General features: G+C 26.6%; 2 protein-coding genes across 7 annotated transcripts in view; one reads left to right on the plus strand and one right to left on the minus strand.

Annotated features, from left to right (window-relative positions):
- LOC132950462 (uncharacterized) overlaps positions 1-23,593 on the plus strand; it is a 46,873-nt gene extending 23,280 nt beyond the window's left edge. For 3 of the 5 annotated variants that reach the window (XM_061021942.1, XM_061021943.1, XM_061021941.1), the window contains exons 2-7: positions 3,274-3,328; positions 7,157-7,242; positions 8,535-8,635; positions 8,719-8,936; positions 18,403-19,566; positions 23,326-23,593. In XM_061021942.1, coding sequence (XP_060877925.1) covers positions 8,589-8,635; positions 8,719-8,936; positions 18,403-19,566; positions 23,326-23,333 — 1,437 coding nt within the window. In that variant the 5' untranslated portion in view covers positions 3,274-3,328; positions 7,157-7,242; positions 8,535-8,588 and the 3' untranslated portion in view covers positions 23,334-23,593. The remainder of the gene's footprint in view (positions 1-3,273; positions 3,329-7,156; positions 7,243-8,534; positions 8,636-8,718; positions 8,937-18,402; positions 19,567-23,325) is intronic. The other 2 variants (XM_061021944.1, XM_061021945.1) reach the window with 1 other exon arrangement.
- LOC132950464 (uncharacterized) lies at positions 12,605-18,729 on the minus strand. 2 transcript variants are annotated; one of them, XM_061021947.1, is made up of 6 exons: positions 18,604-18,729; positions 17,395-17,725; positions 14,971-15,461; positions 14,721-14,904; positions 13,995-14,177; positions 12,605-12,726 (listed from the first exon to the last, which is right to left on the minus strand). In XM_061021947.1, the coding sequence occupies exons 3-5, from the start codon at positions 15,256-15,258 to the stop codon at positions 14,113-14,115; spliced, it is 537 nt and encodes a 178-aa protein (XP_060877930.1). In that variant the 5' UTR covers positions 15,259-15,461; positions 17,395-17,725; positions 18,604-18,729; the 3' UTR covers positions 12,605-12,726; positions 13,995-14,112. The 2 variants fall into 2 exon arrangements, with proteins under 2 accessions (XP_060877930.1, XP_060877929.1); XM_061021946.1 differs by lacking the exons at positions 17,395-17,725; positions 18,604-18,729 and having other exon boundaries at positions 14,971-16,452.
- Positions 23,594-23,854: the final 261 nt, after the last annotated feature.

The raw sequence follows: 23,854 nt of genomic DNA on the forward strand, positions 1-23,854 counted from the left end.
CAGCATTTCTCAACCTATGGTGCGTGCACTACTATTGATACATAGTAAACTCATCGGTGATATGTGCAAAAATCTCCATTCCATCACTATTTACATTAAATATTATTTGGTTTATACTTTATTTTAAATTAATAATAACATAAAATAAATAATAATTGTACATATTAGCGAAATATTTGAGAAACTTAGTAAAAAACAACTGCAGTATTTTTAACTTCAAAAATTTTTATAAATTGTAACCAATTTGGGTTTAGAGAAAACATGGGTACTAATGATGCATATACTTCACTTGCAAATTCTATTTATAGTGCACTTGATCAGGGCGATAAATGTCTAACAATTTTTATTGACATTGCAAAAGTTTTTGACTCGGTTTTACATGACATATTATTAATCAAATTGCAAAAGTTACTAAGAAATAACAATTTTTAAAATGGTTTAAATCATATCTATTTGAAAGGACTCAGGTAGTGCAAATTAATGGTCAAATTAGTAATGTGAAATCTGTTAAATTTGGTGTACCCCAAGGCACTATTTTAGGGCCAATATTATTTTCAATTTATATAAGCGACCTATTTGAGCTTAATCTAGGTGGTAAAGCTCTAGCTTATGCAGATAACACTGCTCTGTTTTTAAAAGCAAAAAATAGTTTTCATCTTGAATTAGCAGCAAAAAGTGATTTTATTAAAATAAGGACTTGGTTTGCAGCCAATTCATTGTCATGTAGTATAAACAAAACCGTATTTATGACATTTGCATTATCCAAGGTCTCAATGCCACCAATAAATATCTTAGAAAACCATTCTCCAGCTTATTTAGAAAATAGGAGTTGTGGTTTTAATTGTTTTAAATTAACTCGTTTTAATAATGTTAAATATTTAGGCATTTACTTTGATGAGGATATAAAATGGAAAACACAAATAAATTTAAATACAAAAAGATTAAGAAAGCTATACTTTCTATCCATGTTCATTAATATTATTATTTAATTACTATTCTGTATTCTGTTTTTGTTTATTTATTTTTAGTATATCTTTGTTTATCTTGTAATCGATTTTTACTCTCATACATTTTAAAAAACTTGCTAATGTTATAATATTATTCGTATAGCTAATGTCTGAAGTCGTCTCCCCCTCTCATCAAGAGTATGAGAAAGAGAGGAGTAATCAGCTTAGTTCATATAATTACTTGATAATCATAGAAAAAAAAACTAAAAAAGTTGAAAACTGACAATGTCCGTAAACAGCTCAAAAAGAGTCAAAATATTTTCAAAATTGTATATTATTATCAAATCTTGGATTTATAAAGAAAATTTTTTATGAATTCTGAACTCAAAATAATTTCCTAATTTTCGTGATTTTTCAGTATTTTGTCAAGATTTAAACTTTAAATGCTTATAAATAAAAACTATGACGAAGGATTTTTAATTTTTTTCATCTGCCTTTGAAACAATAATCCAGGAGCATTCTATTAAATTTTCAAGTTTTTTTATTTTCGATTTTGGTTTTTGGTTCAACTCTAATACAAATTATCGTAGGTACATGCAATTTAGACTTAATGTTTATATTAGCATTTTCTATACACAATGACATTTTCCAAATATTTTGACTTTTTTTGAGCTGTTTACGGACATTTTCAGTTTTCATTTTTTTTAGTTTTTTTTTCTATAAATATCAATAAAATTTTATTTGTTGGTTAAAAAAACTCGAAAATTAAATAGAAAGCTCCTAAGTCATTGTTTCAAAATTGAATAATTTTCACGCTTTTTTTCATCTGCCTTTGAAACAATAACCTAGGAGTCTTCTATTAAATTTTCGAGTTTTTTTAACCAACAAATAAAATTTTATTGATATTTATAGAAAAAAAAAACTAAAAAAAATGAAAATGTCCGTAAACAGCTTAAAAAAAGTCAAAATATTTGAAAAATGTCATGGTGTATAGAAAATGCTAATATAAACATTAAGTCAACATTTCATGTACCTACGGTAATTTGTATTAGAGTTGCACCAAAAACCAAAATAAATTTTCTCAAAAACAGATTTTGCGTAAAAATTCCCGTTTTTCCTGAATTTTTCTTTTGTTTTTCACGTCGCTTTTGAAAATTACTGGGAAATGTTTACTTTTGACACCCCAAAGTACCAATTATATTCACTTTCCTATCAGAAAAGTTACTGTTGAAGAAAATCCAAGCATTTTTACTGTACTAAAAGGTGATGTCAGACACAAAAATAAAAAGATAATAAAAACAAACACACATCATTATAAAATCAATACATTCATCGCTTCGCTCAGAATCTAAAACCAAAAATCATTATTTTGATCAGTTTAAATTCATCAGTGATTTTATTGTTCTAAATGTGGGTATATTACAATGTCGTAGAACTAGTGACCATAATTTCCTCCATGGATTAATTCTTTACCAATTAAAAAGGCAGAAATAAGCATAAGACCAAGGTACAACTCTTTCCCTATTGTATATACTTATAATCCAAAAAATGTTTACATATTTTTGTAATTTATGAAATATTCAAGATAAAATTATATATTTCAAAATAATTATTTAATAAATACTGATATATTATTATAATAATAATTATATTATAAAATGCAGCTTGTTGACCCGTTTTAAAATTCTGACTGATTTTTTGATATTAACAGCACATACATACTCGTACTTGCTCGTACTCGTACTAAATCGAAATGATTTCATAACTCTCTCCAACGGGAATAATTACTATTTATTTTATCGTTATCTGTGTATACAAAGCTATTACAGAGTATTCAGTATCCAAAAGAATACCGTTCACTTTATCTCAACGTTAAACTATAAAATTTAATCTCTTTTTTCGATAATGTATACTTGTCGATATATTGACCTGTCGACATTTTGTACTTGTCGATATTTCGTAGGTTACTCGTTTACATACGACATGCCCACCACTGCTGGGAGCCTTGCAGGATTTTATTCGATTATAATTTTAAAAAAAAAATGTTAAAAGTGTATATTTTAAGTGCATATAGGATATTTAAGTGTATTAGTGCTTGCATATTTAGTGCTTTTTTAGAGCAACAACCCTCTGTCCTATTGCAATTAAAATAATTAATATGAAAAATAATAATAACCAATATTTTTACAATAATGAATTCAACCTACATAATTACAAAAAATGTAAGGACAGAAGATGCTTTTATTGTGTGTTGATATGTAATTCAATTTAAAGTTCTCAGTTAGTAAATAATAACAATTATTAAAAAATGTTTTTATATTTTTAGATTTTGCAAGAACCGTTAAGTCCTGAAGAATCAAGTTTTCAACAGTTTAAATCAGGTATAATTTATTTAACTTGTTTTAAATACTAAAAAGGTTGTTCAATTCTTAATGAACAAAAAAATATTTGATATTGAGTCGAGAGAAATGCAAGGGTTGAAGGCTGTATCGGGTATCAAAATATAAAATGAATATACAAAAAAGTCTATACAAAAATGTCTATTAGTTAACTCTTATATGTATAGTAAGTTGTATCATGTATGTATAGTTGCTTTTATTGGGATTGGAAATTTAATTAAATTAATAAATATAGATTACCGCTCTGTTGTATAGTAGGAATCAAGTTGTCCAGAAAAATAAAAAATAAAAAGGTGGATAAGTGGATGTCGCTCTCCTATACAATAGATTACAAGTTGGTCACTGTAATGGATGGTGTTAAATTTGAATTCAATGATATAATATCATTGTATTAGAAAAACGATTCTGAGCGAAAACGGTCAGTCAGCCCTATAGTAATATTACCAAGTATATAAGATGATATTATTGTGAATAAAGTAATTTATATATTTAACTATTTACGTGGACCCTTGTTTTAAATTTTCAATCCTTAGCTATAAAAGTTGAACATTTTATAAATTTTTAACTGCAAAATAATTATTAAATTGTAAATTTTAAATTTGATAAATGTTGTCAAAATTCGAACTTTAAATGTTTATAAAAAAAAATTGTGCCTATGTATTTTTAATATTTTTTAACTGCTATTGTAACAATATATCAAGAGCCTCGTATTGAATTTTTACACGCTTTTTTACCCAACAAAAACAATTTTATTGATATTTATAGAAAAAATAACTAAGAAAATTTAAAACTGACAATGTCCGTAAACAGCTCAAAAAGAGTCAAATTATTTTCAAAATTGTATGGTGTATAGAAAATGCTAAAATAAACATTCAGTAAAATTTTCAAGTATTTACAGTCATTCGTTTTTTAATTACAATAAAATAACAAAATCGTTACATGAGAAATCGAATGAATATCAAATGTTGTTAAAATATGAATTTCAAGCGCTCATAAAAATTTAATTTGATTTACTTGTAGACATTTTTTTTATTTACATTCATAGAAAAAAAGGTGGGCAAGTGGATGTCGCTCTGCTGTACTGTAGGTTACAAGTGGGTCACTGTATAATGGATGGTATTAAATTTGAATTCAATGATATATCATTGTATAAGAAAAACGATTCTGAGTGGAGACGATATGTCAGTCTAGGTATAAGACATATTATACACTTATCTATGGTATTAAAAAAAAAATTGACCTATAATAAATTCCAAATTAATCATATCACAATATCCATTAGGTACATATAACGCGTTATACATCAACAACAAACCGTGATACTATCATCATAATATATCGATGAAAATATTACAAATTAGAAGTTTCAAGTGCCCACGAATAATATTATACAATCACAACAAAATAACTAAAATAGTTATTCTAGGTTTTTATGTAATTTCGTCCAAATTTGAACATAAATGACTATACAAATAAACTGTGCTTGTGTATTTTTTAGATTTTTTGGTAACCGAATTATCTATTTACATGGAATCTTGTTTTAAATTTTCAATCCTTAGCTATAAAAACTGAACATTTTATAATTTATTAATTACAATGGTTGATAATTTTCGAGATTTTGAAAAATTCTGTCCAAATTTGATCTTTAAATGCTTATAAAAAAAAACTGTGCCTATGTATTTTCAATATTTTTCAACTGCTATTGTAAAAATATATCAGGAGTCTTGTATTAAATTTTTACACTTTTTGGCCCAACAGATAAAACTTTATTGATATTTATAGAAAAAAAAACTAAAAAAATTGAAAACTGAAAATGCCCGTAAACAGCTCAAAAAGTGTCAAAATATTTTCAAAATTGTATGGTGTATAGGAAATGCTAATATAAACATTCAGTGAAATTTTCATGTATCTACAGTTATTCGTTTTTGAATTACAAGAAAATAAGGAAATCGGTACATGAGAAATCGAGTGAATATCTAATGTTGTAAAAATATGAATTTAAAACGCTCATAAAAATTTAATTTGACTTTCTTGTAGAAATTTTTTTTTTGATAAAGTTAGACAAACTTATGAGGAATCTTGTATTAGATTTTAAAATCTTAGATTTAAAAAGAAAATTTTTTATGAATTTCTAACTCAAAATAATTTGCAAATTTTCGTGATTTTTCCGTATTTTTTCAAGATTTGAACTTTAAACGTGTATAAAAAAAAACTGTGACTAAGGATTTTTAATTTTTTTCATCTGCCTTTGAAACAATAACCTAGGAGCCTTCTATTAAATTTTCAAGCTTTTTTACCCAACAAATAAAATTTTATTGATATTTATAGAAAAAAAATTTAAAAAAACTGAAAACTGACAATGTCCGTAAACAGTTCAAAAAAAGTCAAATTATTTTCAAAATTGTATTGTGTATAGAAAATGCAAATATAAACAACCAGTGAAAATTTCATGCATCTACGGTCATTTGTTTTAGAGTTACACCAATAACCAAAATCGATTTTGTTAAAAATCGATTTTGCGTAAAAATTCCCGTTTTTCCTTAATTTTTCTTTTGTTTTTCACATCGCTTTTGAAAACTACTGGGAAATTAAAATTTTGACCTCCCCAATGCACCAACGATATTCACTTTCCCATCGAACAAGATACTGAAGTCGAAAATCGAAGCATTATTTCGACTACTTATCGTGTACAGACACAAAAATAAAAAAAAAAATAAAAAAAATAAAAAAAAAAAATAAAAAAAAAAATAAAAAAAAAACACACATCATTGTAAAATCAATACATTCATCGTTTCACTCAGAATCTAAAAGACTAATTAAATTGGAAACAGAAAATATTCTTAAACAGTTTAAAACAACAAAATATTTTAAAAATTTTATCGTGTATAGAAAATGCAAATATAAACAACCAGTGAAAATTTTAAGGTTATACGTTCATTGGTTTTAGAGTTGAACCAAAAACCAAAATCGATTTTTTCAAAAACAGATTTTGCGTAAAAATTCCCGTTTTTTCCTTAATTTTTATGTTGTTTTTCCCGGCGCTTATGAAAACTACCGGGAAATGTTTACATTTGACCCCTTAAAGTACAAACTAGATTCACTTTCCTATCAGAAAAGATACTATTGAAAAAATTCTAAGTATTTTTACTATCCTAAAAGGTCTTAAGGTATTAGTGTATAAATTTTGAAAATTTTGTTGTTTGCTCTAACATAAATTTACAGATTTAAAATGTTTTTCAATTTTAATATGTTGTGTAATCGAATACCGTTTATCACAGGAAACTCTTCTTAATTAACTATAGTTCTAAAATCCATGTTGTTCCGGCCCTTTGGATTTCGGCTCGTGGTTCTACAACCCAAATCGATGCCCAAACCTTGCCTAAAGTGACAGGTGCCCTGATCATCTGTCCTGAATTGCCTCTTTTGGCAAATTATCTAATAAGCACATAATCAAATTAAATTACATGCAAAAAATATTTATTTCCAAGTCAAAAATTAAATGCATATATTATTGTAATGGACATATTTTTCGATTTGAATTTATCGTCGCACTACGTGTATAAACTTAACTTCATTAGGTTAGGTTAGGTTAGGTTAGGTAACTTGTGTATTTCATTAAAAACTTTTTTTTTTTATACCGTATTGACTAGTAATGTAACCGGAAAAAGTCCAGGGACACAGTTCCATGTTTGTAGTAGCCGTCCTGATAATGTACTCATCACCTTCATCCTTCTCGTTGGAGTACCGCTGCAATACATGATATACAATGTACATTGTACTTATATTTAAATGAATGATTTTAATTTTTAGGTTTAAATCTTGAGATACTGAATCAGTCATTAAGAGCATATTTCAAACCATTTGACACGGATGAACAAATATTTTTGGTTAAAAACGTAAGTTATATATTTAGTGATATTTATACAAACCGAAAAACATTTAATAAATTATATAAAAATTATAACAAGAATATTTAGTGTGTATAATTATAACTTATATTTGTCACGATAAAAGCGCAACGATAAATTCTTGAAGGGAAACCCTTTTGCTCCTCCCCCCCCCCCCCATCCCACTACGTCCATACTTTGTTTGATGTGCTGAGCATTACATAACATCTTTCATAGTTGTGCTAACGCTAATCATGCTAAAATCGTTATTTGTGGATAATTTATCCATATATATTATAGATTAAAAAATAAACTTCATGAAAAATTGTATATGATCCAAGTTACGTAGCCGTAGCGCGTATCTACTACCTATTATGGAAATATTTTATTCTATTAAAAGTTATCTCTTTGTTGTTCAGAAAAATAAAGTTTGAACAAATATAATTCTTAAAAATATTCAATCCTATCCTACAAATAATATGAAAACACGTGTTTTAAATTAAGAATATTTATTTAAAATTCAACATAATAAATCTATATTTCGAAGCTCATATATATGTTTTCACATCTTCCGATGGTCGCCTATGACACTTTCTATTTATTTTTCAGTCTGTCGTCGCCTTTTGGAGGATAAAAAATGTTTCGATTTTTAATTTTGAGGATCTTGGACAAGATTCTTTTTATAATCATTTTTAATTTTTTGCTTTTTCAAAAACTTTAAAAATTAAATAGGCGGTTAATAAATTGTTATAATAGAAAGTTAAAAAGATTAGATAGGCTTGGTTTTTTTATATGTATTTTAATTTTAAACTTCAATGAAATTTATCAAAACTACTATTAAATTTTTTTGTAGTTAACATTTAGAAAATGTTCAATTTTTAAAGCTACAAACTGAAAATTTAAAACACGATGTCTTATAAGTTTATACGGTAACCAAAATACATAAGTACAGTTTTGTTTTGTAAATAATTTTAGATATTTTAAGTTCAAATTTGGACGAAATTAGATATTCAACGAAGAATAACGATTTCAGTTACATTGTTGCTACTAAAAAATATTATTCGAGGGAATTAGAAACTTTTTTAATGTGCTTTTGAATTACATCAAAATAAGAAAATCGTTTATTAGATATTAAGTGATAATATAATATAATATAATATAACGATTTTATTGCATCATATTGAATATAATTTTAACACATCCATTACAGTGACCCACTTCACCATATTTTTATTTTTTTTAAATGATGAATTTTAATGAATTATTATATAAATATATTATCTAAAAATATATTTTTACAGATATATTTCAAATGTTTTGAGATTGTGAAAGGCGATAACACTAAAATTAAACATATGATGGATCAAATATTTCGGGAAGTACATATACAAGTTGAAAAAAGGTAAACATTTCATTGAGTATTTACTATTTTGAGATGTTTATGAAAAAAAAAATGACTACATATAGCATTTATTGTTTTGATAGTTCAAATAACAAGAGGAACCCAACAAACAATATACATTTGAATAATGACAAAAAGTGTGAAAAGAAATTGGCCAAGATTCATGGCCATAAATCTGATAAAAAATACAAAAAACTTCTAAGAAGCTGTGATCCAATACTAAACGACAATGAACTTGTAAAGGCATTATCTGATCCAGATGATAAAATGGGAAGAAATTACAAAATACCATTTGATTTAGGTATACTATGTATATTTTAATGTTACATTCTGTGCTAATAGGTATTTTTACCATGATTGCAATAAACATTTACAATCTTCCGCACTTTGATGATAGTAAATTGATTCTTTAGTTGATTCTTTAGGGGGTTGGGAGAGTAACAAGTAGAAAATTCCTAACAATTTTTGTAAAAATGGGATAGAATTGGGAATATTTAAGCAACACTAGTTTTAAACAAGATCAATTTTATTTTTTTGTTGTAACTCAGAAATAATAATCGTAAATATTAGAATTTTCAAAATATTTTGGTACTTTTTGAGATATTTATTATTTGTATATTATTTAAAAATGTAAACTTTTAGATTTTGAGTGGAGCTTATACCAATAATATTTTGTTCAATTTATTATACATTAAATTTTTTATAGTTAAAACATAAAAACAAGGAACATTGTTACAATTAATCAATTTTAGATTCTGAGCGGAGCAATGAATGTATTGGTTTTTATGTTTTTTTTTACTTTTAAATATTTAAATTTTTGTGTCTGTGTACACGGTTAGAAGTCGAAATAATACTTCGATTTTCCACTTCAGTATCTTCTTCAACGGGAAAGTGAATATTGTTGGTGCATTGGGAGGTCAAAATTTAAAATTCTCTATACTTTTTAAAAGCGACGGGAAAAACAACATAACCATTAAGGAAAAACGGGAAATTTTACGCAAAATCGATTTTGGTTTTTGGTGCAACTCTAAAACAAATGATTGTAGGTACATGAAACTTTGACTGAATGTTTATATTAGCATTTTCTATACAACATAACATTTTCCAAATATTTTGACTTATTTTGAGCTATTTACGGACATTTTCAGTTTTCATTTTTTTTAGTTTTTCTTTCTATAAATATCAATAAAATTTTATCTGTTGAGTAAAAAAGCTTAAAAAATTAATAGAAGGCTCCTAGGTTATTGTTTCAAAGGCAGATGAAAAAAATAGAATTTTTTATAAGCATTTAAAGTTCAAAAATTGACAAAATACGGAAAAATCACGAAAATTAGCAAATTATTTTGAGCTCAGAATTCATAAAAATTTTTCTTTTTAAATCTAAAATTTGAAAATGTAATACAAGATTATCCATAAGTTTGTCTACCTTTATAAAACAAAAAAATGTCTACAAGGAAGTCAAATTAAATTTTTATGAGCGTTTGAAATACATACAAATTTAAAATATAATTATTATTTTGTAGTTAAAAATTTATAACATTTTCAAATTTTGTAGCTAAGGATTAAAAATTTAAAACAAGGTTCCACATAAATAGGTTATATATAAATTACTTTATTCACAATAATATCATCAAATATACTTAGTAATATCATAAGTTGACTGACCGTTTTCGCTCAGAATCGTTTTTCTTATACAATGATATTATATCATTGAATTCAAATTTAACACTATCCATTACAGTAACCCACTTGTAACCTACTGTACAGCAGAGCGACATCCACTTATCCACCTTTTTTGAATTACAACACACAGTTTTAATATCCTTCGAATGTTTTTTGGGTTAACCAAGTACCACTCCATTCCACTCATCATAACTTTAAATACTTAGAACTCATAAACTACTAGTCCTTAATTCAGTTTTTATAGATAAAAGAATACTTAAAAAGGTTAAAACAAAACTAAAAAAAGATGGATAAGTGGATGTCGCCCTGCTGTACAGTAGGTTACAAGTGGGTTACTGTAATGGATAGTGTTAAATTTGAATTCAATGATATAATATCATTGTATAAGAAAAACGATTCTGAGCGAAAACGGTCAGTCAACTTATGATATTACTAAGTATATTTGATGATATTATTGTGAATAAAGTAATTTATATACAACCTATTTAAAATAGTGTTAATACCTATAAAATTTAAAGAATAATAACTAATTCGGGTATGTAATGGCCCGGATACGAAATATAATATTTATATCAATTCTTAAAGAGTCGCATGAAATAAATGTTTCTTCGAAACCAATAAACCTTTTAAATAAATAGTTTTTAAAATATTTCGTTTTGCGTCATTTTTTGTTTATTGATATATATAATTATAATATTATAATATATTTTGTTAATCGTTATGTTTTGTTTTGCGGTATTTAATTATTTTTGATTACCTATCGGCTATCGCTTTCCGTTATAATTACGTTATTATAACGTTTTCAAGCCCTGGAGACTACTAGCCTTTCAGTCTAAAATAATGTGGGGGAAAATGGAAACCGACCTTTTTTTTTACGGTGGAAAATGGATAGTGGAGAAAAACGGTATCTCGTTTTTGGAGGAAAATGGAACCGCCCAATAAAAGTCATAGGTTTTGGTGTCGGTTTTTAAAACCGATTTTCTACTAATAAGATTTTGGTCTTTGGTTAACCATTAAAAAAAGAAAATTAAGTATTTTTAATACAATACCTTTTCATTTGTGTTCATACTTAAATAACATACTTAAATAACATACTTAAATAACTATACACAACTTTTTCTCCTAGATACAAAGAATTTAAAATATCAAGAAAAAACTTAAGCCTTATAAGTTATAGCTAAAACTTAAATAGCCTTAAACTTATTATTTACTAATCAATAACGATTAGACTTGAAATTTCATTAAGACACTAGACAATTGTAGTTTGTTACTTAAGCCTTTCTAGTTTTATTACTTTTAACTTTAAAGTTTCATTAAAATACAATTATAAAACCATAAACTTTATAAACTTTAGTCAATATATTAAATGTTAAATATGTACTTAAATATTTAAGTATATCAAAATTGTATATTGATTATGACAACACAAGAAAATAACATTCTACTTTTTATTACTAATATTTTTATAATGTTATAGGTATTATACTATTATGCATAAGTACATTTCATTTTTTTTATTTTTAGTATTTTACTTAATTACTAAAATTGACCGTAAATCATTCAAAATAAACTTTAATGATGAAAACAATCTTTCTACAGACACCTATAACAAGTAACAAATTTATAAAGTTAATACAGTTTATACTATATAGTTTATACAAAATAACATCATATTACCTGGGTTGTTGGTACTACCATAAATATTTTTGGAAGCTGAAGTAGCTCTGGCATTTGATTTTTTTATTTTTCCAAAAAGTAATTATATCTTCATTATATGGCATTTTGGTTGAATTTTCAAAAGTATTAAGAATAATTCTAATGGGAGTACCTGTACTATAAGTTGAGGTCGTTGTGGAAGAACTTGATTCTGGGAATTCTTGTGAATTTGATAGAGAGTTCAAATATACCTGAAATTCATCGTCTGTGTCATCACCTATTCTTTCGTTATATGTATTAGAGTTAACACTGTCATCCTCCATTTCAACTGTAAAGGTTAGGGTTGGGAAACAATTTTTTACCGATTCAACAACTCCCATGTTTTAATTAAATGAGCTATTGCTCTTGATTTCGATTCTTCTGACATCAAATGTTGGTAGCGAAGATCAAGATAAAATTCTACAGAAAATTAATGGTGTAAAAATTAAGAACATATTGATTATTACACTATATAAAAGTAAAAATATAAACTATAAATCAAATTAAATATTACTATACCAGATTCAAACACCGGATTATGAAAAATACTGTCTTTACGATTGTTTATTTTTGTGAGCAATTTTTTTGACAATGGGTATTTAATTTTTTTTAATTTCATTTGTGTGTTAAGCCAAATACCAAAGCAGTCACCAGGATTTAAATCATTTTTTCATTTGAATTGTAGCTATTTTAGCTGGCTTCAAATCTTTAACCTATTTTTTATTTTAAATTAAAATATGTATTACCAAATAAAGTATAAACTATAAACTATTACCAATTAACTTTATTATTATTAGTGCAAAGTAACAACCAATTACAATTAAAACACCTTCATGATAAATTATTACAATTTTTGTTGTTTATCTATATATATAAAACTGAAATCAAGCAAAAGAGGAAATCTTTGTTACGGTTTGGCTTCGAAACTTCTTATCCAATTGTCATGCAGTTTTTTTTTAAATGAAAGAGGATATCACGGGGCAGGTTTTAGGCATAAATAAAGTCCAATAATGTTAGTCAATAATTAGTTATCTATACATATAAAATCCAAATACCACTGACTCACTGATCGCTGTATCTCAAAAACTACTCAACGTATGGACTTGAAATTTGGAATAGAGGTTCTTCTCATATTTTCACCATGCAATAAGAAAGGATTTTCAAAAATGTTGCGTTTTAGTGGAGTAATTAACGATTATAATTATTCACTGCCAATACGTGATAAAATTTCTATCGTAAATCTCAAAATTCCTGTTTGAGCACCTACCGGGGGTGATCACTTCCCTTATTAAATTAGCCTATGACACTCACAAAGAATGTGGCTTTGTATTGGTTAAAGAATTTTCGAAATCGGTTCAGTAGTTTCGGAGTTTATCCCGAACATACAAACAAACGCTATCATTTTATAGTATAGATAATTAAAAATGAATATTTGTGTGTAGATTAGACCTCTGGGAAGAAGATAGGCTAATTTAAAAAGTGTTAAATTTGTTTTTTTTTTATTCATCAGATTTTAGTACGGTTGCGTTAGGCTTTTGTATTAATTGATCATATTAATCCTCCGAAGGTGGAATTAAGTAAAAATGACAAACTTTGTACAATTTTGATACTTTAGAGTTAAATACACTTGCGTACAAACAGCAGAGGGTTCGCAATCTACCGCAGGTAGATTTCCTACCTGATAATATACTGCTGCGAATCAGAATTTTTATTCCGGGCAACAGAAAAGTTAAGATAAATTTTGAACACCATACACCATACACCGAATATTAAATAACGAATTGAACAAAGTTTGAGTCATATATAATTGGTACATTTAACGGGCAACGAAGTGCCAGCGGGATCAGCTAGTTTATTTATATTTTCAATTTATTAAATTGTAAAATGCTTTAGTTTAGATACTTAGAATTTAAGAAATAATTATACATAATATAGATCAACATTTATTGTGATTTGTGGTACCCATTCATATTATACTTACCAAATTATGTATTGAATCCCAATCATGATCATTTTATAACTTTTTGGCATTAACACTACAGAATGTTCTTAGTTCTTAAAGTCTATTTAGCATGTTATATGTACTGTTCCAGCGTGTTTCAATATTTAATATTGCCTGTTTTAACCATGCTGCATATGCCTAGGTTCTCAGAGACTTTGCTGCCTACAATGTACAGAAACAATTGTTGTTTAGTGATCATACTTTTAGAGTGAAATTATATTAGACCAAAAATTAAACTTATGTTTTATTCAAATTCTAGTAATATTATATATATCACTGGCAATATAGACAGTTCCGGTATTTTGCATTATGCATATTGCCGACCCATTTTAGACAATATAAATAAAACATATAATTTTTAATATTATTTTACATATAATCTAGGTATTTTATAAAATACCTAGGTTATATGTAAAATGCCAATTTCTTTTTAGGCAGAGTAACAAACAATTTCTCATAATCTGTTAAAACATTATATTAATTTTTATCTATTTAATTATATTTATTATTAATTATATATTATTTATTATAAATATTTTTAATTTTAATTTTAATTTTTATACATTATAATAGTAGTATTATTTATACATTTTACTAAAACTAATAACTACTTATTACAACATGTTGTAGAAAAATGACATTTTGAAGTGCACAAAACATTATTTTTAAGGCAAATGCACTTTTTGTTTTGACACTTGGTCTTACATTTTAAAAATCCTTGGCCAGTTCCTGTGGACTGTTCCTTTGCGACTGTTCGTAATGCCACTTCTGTGTCTATTGGAATCTTGTCAATTTGTAGTAGCTTTTTCTGACATACTGTAAACTGACTTCTGGCATATAACTGCTTCAGAACTCCATCCCGAGTTCCTAATCGATAAAAACTTGTCACCTAAAAAAAATAAATTATCTTATAGTTATTAATATTAAACGCATGATTTTTAAAACTATTTATTACCTCTAAAACAATTTCCAGTATTTTTTGTGCATCTAAACGTCCTTTATCTACCTCAGGAACAGGAACACGTACAGTTGAATGAATTGCCACCGGTAATAGCTTCTTATCCGACCACGCCATCATTTTTTTTGCTTGATTTTCCAGATTTTCATTGGCTCTAGTTCGCATGACATTGGCGTTTTGGTTATTTAATTTGATAGTTGTAGCTAATTGTTGTTCTGTGTCTGATGTTTCATTTTTGATGTTTTGTGGTTGTTCTGTGATGTTTTGTGTCAGCTGATACTTCATTTTCGATATTTTGTGACTGTTCTGTAATTGATTCAGCTAACTGTTCTTCATTTTCTATTGTACTTATTACATTGTGTGGTAAATTTGAAGTGTTTAGACCAATTTTAATTTTGCAGCCAAATAAAGCTTCATATGGATACATTTTAATACCAGAATGATGAGCTCGGTTTTTCATAAGCTGGATGAATCGAAGCTAGTTAAACCTTAAGAAATGTTTAGAATTTTTAGAGTTTTTTCAAATTATTCTCGATAAAAACTTTTACTTATAAAAAGCTTGAAAATGTCATCCTAGGTTCCTCCAAAATTTCATTAATGAAAGTTAAAAAATATTAAAGGCTCGATCATTTTTTTATATATATTTATTAGAATGTCGAAAATGTTTACTATATTGGATTTTCATCACAATTTTCATAAATTGTAAAAATTTTAAACAATTTTGACTCTTTTTAAGTTATTTATAGCCATGAGGAGTTTTTTAAATGTTGTAAATTCATAATATTTTTTTTTTTCAGAGCTAAAATTAGACATTTTAATAGAAGGTTCCCAATAAATGTTTTTACCTTCACCAAACAGAAAATGTTCATCAGAAAGTCACGTTATTTATAGCCATGAGATATTTTCGATTTTTATTAATATTTTTATTTTACTATTAAATTTGTCGGACCTCTTCCGTTTATTCACTTCCACCACTTTTTTTTTTGTTTTTCTGTTAATACACTATAGTTATACGTATACCACGTCAGTGATGCCCGCATTGCCACTCGCTTGCGGAGCTGTGCTCGGACAAAAATCGAAGATATCCCTTGACTTGCTATGTAACACCACCTCAAGTTGGTCACAGGGTAACTGCCGTAAATCCACTCTTAATAACGAATATTCAATTTAAATAGTGGTATACGTATAACACGTATAATACGTATTAAGAGTATATACGACGATTACAAAAAAAAAAAAAAAAACAGCGGTGGTGAATAAACGGAAAAGGTCCAATTTGATTATTTATACATTAATTATGCTAAGGTGATACAACGTCTCCGCTCAAAATTGTTTTTTGTATACAATGATTTATCATTGAATTCAAATAAAAAAATACGACTTCAAATAAATACAACGACTGTACAGCAGAGCGGTACTCACTTGTCCACCTTTTTTGAATATTGGCGATACAACATTTTTCGGTCGTTCAATAAACTTAAAAATGTAATACGTTCCTCGTAAATTGATGTAAGTGGAAATTAAATAAAAAAATTGAGCGTAATTCCACAATAAATTTGTATGTGTGTCGAAGTTAAAATGGTGACAAAATTCATCAAAATTACGAAAATTGGAAACTTATTGATAGTTAGATATATATATAATTTTATATTTATATCTAAGCTTTAAAAATTTAGGACAATATTCACCTTACATTTTCCTACATTTAACAAAAAAAAGAGTTTACCGAAAAGTCAAATTAATTTTTTACGAGCGTTTGAGTTAGGCATTGGATATTACCTGTAAATCAACAAATTTCTTATTTTGTAGTTATTCAAAAATATTATTCGTAGATACCGTAAGTTCTTTAAATGTTCATCAAATGTTTATTTTATTATTCCCTATAAATGATGCAATTTTTGAAATTTTTTGACTCATCTTAAGATATTTATAGACACTTGAATTTTTCATTGTTTTTAGTTTATTATTCTATAAATGTCAATAAAATTGTATTCGTCTGGTCAAAATTATTGAAAATTTAAAACAAGGATTGTCATAAATATTTCATACAATAACCAAAAAATCTAAAAATTATATAAACAGTTATTTTTTACTTAACGATTTTAGTTATTTTGTTGTAATTTAAAAATAGTATTCGTGGGTACATGAAACTTTTAGAGTAGGAATATTATTATATTTCATACACACAATGACATTTTCAAATGTAATTTTTTTTGGCAAAAATGTATTCAAATTTAACACCATATATTACAGTAACCCACTTGTAATCTACAGATATCCACTTACTTTTTTAATATTTTTATTTGGTAAGAAAAAAATTTAAAAATTGGTATTTAATACATTTTTTCTTCACACAATTTAAGTTTTACATTTGACACTATAAACTTGTGAAAGTATAATACATTTATAAAAATCTCATACCTCAGAGTGATAGTTATTTAATCTCCAAGTCTCATAGGTCAGCTCCATGGAGTTTTCTCTCAGTTAATTTTTCTCAAATTTTTTCAATTATTCCTTAAATGCATTTATACTATTGTGGTGACTAAGTAAACAACGTGAGCCGTCATATGTCTCCAGAATAACCTATGGATAGTAAACTCCTCCAATAGTTGTATTGGCCATTCAAGCAGCCTTGGGTAATTATCATGAGTCAGCCTCTGCAGAACTAAACGGATAAGTATTCCAACTTCCTGGCAAAGTCCTTGGGACAAGAGCGGACCCCACAATTTTAAATTTACAATATTTTTAGATGCTGCAAGAAAATTATATGAGGAATATTGTATTAAATTGTGTAATTATCTTACATAAATCATAAAAATTTAAATATCTTTAATTAGTAAAAAGAGTAAAAATATTTTGAAAATATATAGGTAGGAAAACTAATATCAGTAGGTACATGGTGTAAAAATCGATTTTGTCAAAAACTGGTTTTGCATAAAATTCCCTTAATTATTTTTATTTTTTTCAAAATTATTTTGAAGGGGATCAAGGGAATTTTCACTTATGTCCTCTTAAAAGTACCAACTATATCTGGTTTGCTAACAAAAATTACCCTAAACAATCTGAGATCGAGGCATTGGATCACTGTAAAAGTATTACATTTGTTACTATGCTCGGAATTTAAAAATATACAAATGCAAATTTCCAGCTCAAAATTACTAATTAAAAACAATGGTTTATTAATTTTTCAACAAACCTAATATATATCATAGAAATACAAATTTAGAATATTTTAGTAACATATAATTATGTTGTTATATTATATTAAAATAATATGCTTATTTTCACAAACTTAAGTCTTATTATATGTCATTATTTGTCATATTGATTAATTTTTCAGTTTGACTCTTAGCATGCCTATCGATTTTTTATTTAATTAAAAACTATATTATCAAATTGTTAAATAGTTGAAATATTCATATGTTTTAGGTACTAAAATGTCAGATAAAGCTAATAATCGTGGTATTAATGATAAATCTAAAGCTCCTTCTGCTTCTACTTCTACTCCTCCAAATGTGATACATGATTCAATTAAACAGGCTGCCAATAGTTCTGAAGGAATATCGCTGAAATTATCTTATCTTACAAAAAGCGGCAAAGATAATAATATATCAATTATTGAAATATTACCTGATGATAATAACCATAATAAACAACCAGCCATTTCTGCTAATTCTAGTGAAATCAGTAGAAGTGAATCAATTCAAGCATCATCCTCCAAAGTTGAATATGTGTCCATGTGCCCATCTCCAAAAGTCACTATTTACCAGTATCGGTGTAAAAATAGTACAGATTTTTTTAAACTGAAAAAAACTGTTTTCAAGCATGATCTATCTAGTTCTAAGACTTTTGAGAAGTTGGCTTACATACTAAAAACATCATTCAAATTTGAGTTACCAAGAGTCACTAAAATCATTTATAATTGGCACAGTCCAAAAATGCATGTTATTCAACAATTGCTACAAGAAATCTTACAAACAATAAATCAGACTAAAAACAAAATCATACATTTTATGACATTTTTGAACCTTTTATTTCATAAATCAGTTAATACATATTATTTGTCAATAGATGAACTGTATTATAGTTTCTTTAGTTTTGCAGATTTTATTAAAAAGTGTTTGTTGTCATGTGGTATTCCAATATTAATGGAATGGCTCCCTATGGCGTGGAATAATTGTTTTAATTATGGTCTTATTTTGGTTGAATATATTTTATATAATGATTTAAAAAGAATGATTGAATATAAGAGTATTCATACTCTTTTGGGATGGTCATATGTCCCAGATATTCAGAAGTTGTTTAAAATATTATCATATAACAACAAGAGTCGTTCAGAAAGCATAATAAAAATGTCTGAAAATATCAACAATTATATGAAACAACAAAACAGAATAAAGCCTAAACACCAAGATATACAAGACGAACCGCTTAAAAAAAAAATTAAATTAACTTCGGATCAACAGATGTTTCAACAAGCACAACAATTATCTGAACTTACAGTTACAATTAAAAACACTACCAGAGAAGCTCAAGCTATATTAAGTTCAATTGCTTCAGTAAAAATTGAACATGATTATAATTCAACTATAGGTAAAGTACATATATTATTATTATTATAATTAATCAAATATTCAATATTTTTCTATAGAAATTACAAACACGTTAAAGCACCTGCATGTAAAATGCGAGGAGGGGGAATGCCCTTTTTGTCAATATTTATAATAACAGAATTGATATAATAGAAAAAAAGTAGGTCAGCGCATTTCGGTGGTGGATGTTTGTCCATCGTCCCTTCGGGCCTCGGACAGGATAATGTAATTTTACTGTATTCGATTTGAATGCAATGATTGCATTCGATAAAAAACGATTCTAAGCGGACAAGGGAATCTTTTTTATTTAATTTTATTCGTTTCTATGGTGATAAACAAAGCGTTTTAAGAACAGCTTAAGAAAGATTTATATAATTATAATTTATAATTAGGAAATATCATAAAAATGAAAAAACATATAAAATAAAAGAAAAAGCTCATAAGCCGATCAAATGTTTTGAAAATTTTACCATGTCTAGGTATAGATAATATAAGTAAGCAACCCAAATTTAAAGTTTTTACTGTTTTTAACCGAATTACAACAAAAAACTCCCAAAATTAAATAGTCTATAAATAGCTCAAAAATGGCTAAATTTTTCCGAACTTTAAACAGTAAGGAACAAAATCCAAAATACAACAAAATATATCTCTTGTCATTTTTCATTTGATTTCGTCCGTAATTATTTAATATTATAAAATCGTGAAATCGTACGTTTTTTCTCTTTTAACCGCTTTTATTTCGAGTAGCGTTTTGAAAATCGAAAAATGACTCTCTAATGTACCAGCTCAAGAACATTACCTTTCAGAAAAGATGCTATACTTGATACTTTTGAGCAAGTTTAAAGGGAGAAAAAGTGTTTACAGAATAAAAAAGAAATAAGTGCAGAAAAAAACTTTTCTGTGATTGGTTGGTATACAAGATAAGCTTTTGGTATACCAGAGTGTTTCTACGTTCTTACCAGACATTAACCATGATACCGTGTTGTTGGATAGTATAGTTGCCCAACGACCCATTAGAAAAATGTTATCACATGGCATAAGATTTGAATCCAAAAGTCACGTGATCTGATATCTTTTTTACATACAGTACTACTGGTGATAAGGTAAAATTTGTTGCTCGTTGGGCAACCATACCATAGAATAATATATTATATTATATTAATATACGATAGTATGGATCACGATTTAAGATACACAGCAGGTTGCGTATCGAACTCCCATAATTTGGCCGAAGAACTAACTATCTGAAACAGCTGTTCCCAGTAGTACTAGCGCACCCTGAGGACAAATTTAAAGATTCAATAATACTATATACTATAGGTATTATTGGTATCAAAAGCAAATAACCGTGGTAAGTGGTTTATTTCGTTATGATATTATATATATATTTAACATTTATAACACAACGAGCGCTAGTGATTCTGGGCCCTCAGCTGTTTCAGATAGTTGGTTCACCAGTCACTAAAAAGCACTATCCGTTATAGGCCGATGTTTAACCTGTATATCTTAAATCGTGGTATGGATTAAATATTTAAATATTAAATACTTAAACCGTGGATGTAATTTATAGATAATAAAGATATGGATAGGAAATAACGGTCTTATCAGCGGTAATCAAGTGGTCCAATTGAGGCCAAATAAGTCAAATATACCTATAACGAGTATCGACTATTAATAGAAACTGGCCTCAATTGGACTTCCCCTCCAGGACCGTTGCCTCAAGTAGTCAAGTATATTTGACATACGCATATCCATATCTTTATTATCTATGATGTAATTAAAAAATGTCGTGTACACGCACGGCTATAGATAGTATGGTTGCCCATCGAGTGGCATCGACCAATTGTTCGACCTATGCTTGAAAAGTGTCTACCGAAATAAATCTCCATAATCAGTATTAAAGTTAAATTAAACAGCTGTTTATTTAAGCACTTTGGCTCATAGAGGTTGGTTTGGTGAAGTTTTCTGTTCAAAATGAATGTGCTATTTGTTTCTGAATGAAACAACAAAATTTAACCAATTTATTCATATACCTTATATGTCTAAGATTTTATAATTCACTGTTACTTTTAAATTTTCAGTTTTAAACTAAAAAATGTGTTAGTTTGTTAAAGAAAATTGAAAAGTGTTCTTAAATGTAGACACTTTTCTATTACTATTCATCACACAAATTGACATATTTTACATTAATATATAATATTATACACTATTTTTAAGATAAAATGTATCAATAATAGTCTTCAACCTTTCATTTGTATGTGGTCCCAGAAAAGACAGTTGCAACCTAGCTTCTGGTAACGAGTCGAACATAAATTAGTAGGTAACATTGAAATATAATGAATTTGAAGAAAAGATGTTAATTTAGGCTTAACAGAAATGGTATTTAGCATATAGGCACTTAACCTAATCTACTTGTTTGATGCAGAGGAATAGGTACAATGTACAAACTACATAAGTACAAAAATATAAATGCATTATGTAATAAACATTTTAGAAGTAAAGTAATAATTACAATATCGTTTATTTATTATACACAACTACTAAGTCTTTGAATTAATATTCATACTACAATAAAATTAGAAGCCTTTAATTATATGTATATTCTATTATAAAAATATAATATGTAATAATATTAAATATTTCACTTGACATACTGCATTATTACAGAAATAGGTTATTGCAGCAGTTCCCAAACTGTGAGGCGCGCCTCACTTGGGAATCGCACGGTAAATATTGATATTTTTAGATCAATGACAAATTTATTAGTCTATACGTTTATCTGATGAAAACCCGACGTTATCGCATCGCCCGAATATTCTCGAACCATAATGACTAATGAGTAATGACCAATATATCATATTATATAAATATATATATTTTGTCCAAAATTTTTCATTATAATGTGTTAACAGTCGTTTTTATTTCAATAAAAATAAAAATATTTTGTAATAGTTTAAACTAAAACTAAATAGGTACTATTAATTTTTGTCATAAAAATAAAAATAATATTTGAATATTTAAATAATACAAAATCGTAATTCATAGTAGGCGAGATTATTTATTTTTATTTTTAGAGATGCTTGAACTAAAAAAGTTTGGACACCCTGGGTTATTGTACAGGTTACTATGGTAGGCAGGTTATAGTCATTAAAGAGAAAGTACCATCTTTAAAATTTTTTATAGTATTTCGTAATTTTGTTCTTCGAATGACAATTTATTACTATAGTAAGCACATGTTAATAACTCTTATGATAACATATATTTATGTAGGTACCTTATAGTGAAAACTTAAAAAGTGAAAACTATAGCGATGTAAATAATTGTGTGGATTTGTATAATATACTCTTTCAAAAAAACATGTCTTATTACTAGTAGGACTAGGTACTGGTAATTAGTTTAATAACAACTGTATAATATACATAATATCATATTGTACACATACTTTGTGTGCCCCAGCATATTATAATATTATAATATAAGATGTTTAGATGAGAATAACTATTGTATTTTGTATATTAAATGTTAAATGTTAACACGTACATTTAATTACGAAATGATTCATTATTAAATAATACTCGTTGTAATTAAGTGACATTAATATTTAGTTGTTATTTATTCGTTATTGTATTATATGTTATAATAGTATAGCACTTAAGAACAATTCTTCCAGTGTATACATATAACGATTTCTGAATTTAATATTTTAATCTACGAGTAGGTATTCCCATATTTAAAATAAATGTTTACCTTTATGTTTCAGTTATTTGATTGTATTTGAAGAATGCCAACCTCTTGGATTTTATAATTAGTTTAATTTAATTATGTTTAATCTAATTATAAGTATTAATTTTAAGATAAGAAATCGCCTTATTATAAATGTATACAATTAAAATCATATTATTTTAACAATTATTTCGAAATGTTAATTGTTATCATGGAGAAAGAACGTTCATTTTGTTTGCATTTGTCATAAATTATTAATATATATCTTCAATTACAAAATGTAATGTAATAAAAATAAAATATATAAAAACAATACACATTTTTTTTACTTTAATATATTTTTATATATATAATTTTTATAATTATTTTATACTGTAATAATATACTAATTATAGAGCTTCATACATTATAAGCATGTTAAGTTTTTTCTTCAATCAATGTCCTTATTTTAAGTACCTATTTCCTAATATGACGTACCTAGGAAATATATAAACATACTCTTTCTGTGAACTATTTGCAAATAATTAAACTTAAAATCGATTGATAGACTTATTATTTAGTTCTCG

Source organism: Metopolophium dirhodum, chromosome 8, assembly GCF_019925205.1.
Source record: "Metopolophium dirhodum isolate CAU chromosome 8, ASM1992520v1, whole genome shotgun sequence".
Classification (NCBI taxonomy): Eukaryota; Metazoa; Arthropoda; class Insecta; order Hemiptera; family Aphididae; genus Metopolophium; species Metopolophium dirhodum.

Coding starts and splice junctions, on each gene's coding strand:
- LOC132950464 (XM_061021947.1), bottom strand. CDS start 15,258: ATGAAGTATCAGCTGACACAAAACATCACAGAACAACCACAAAACATC. Junction 14,905..14,970: donor TACTGGAAATTGTTTTAGAG/GTAATAAATAGT, acceptor TATTTTTTTTAG/GTGACAAGTTTTTATCGATT. Junction 14,178..14,720: donor TGGCCAAGGATTTTTAAAAT/GTAAGACCAAGT, acceptor TGTACATTGTAG/GCAGCAAAGTCTCTGAGAAC.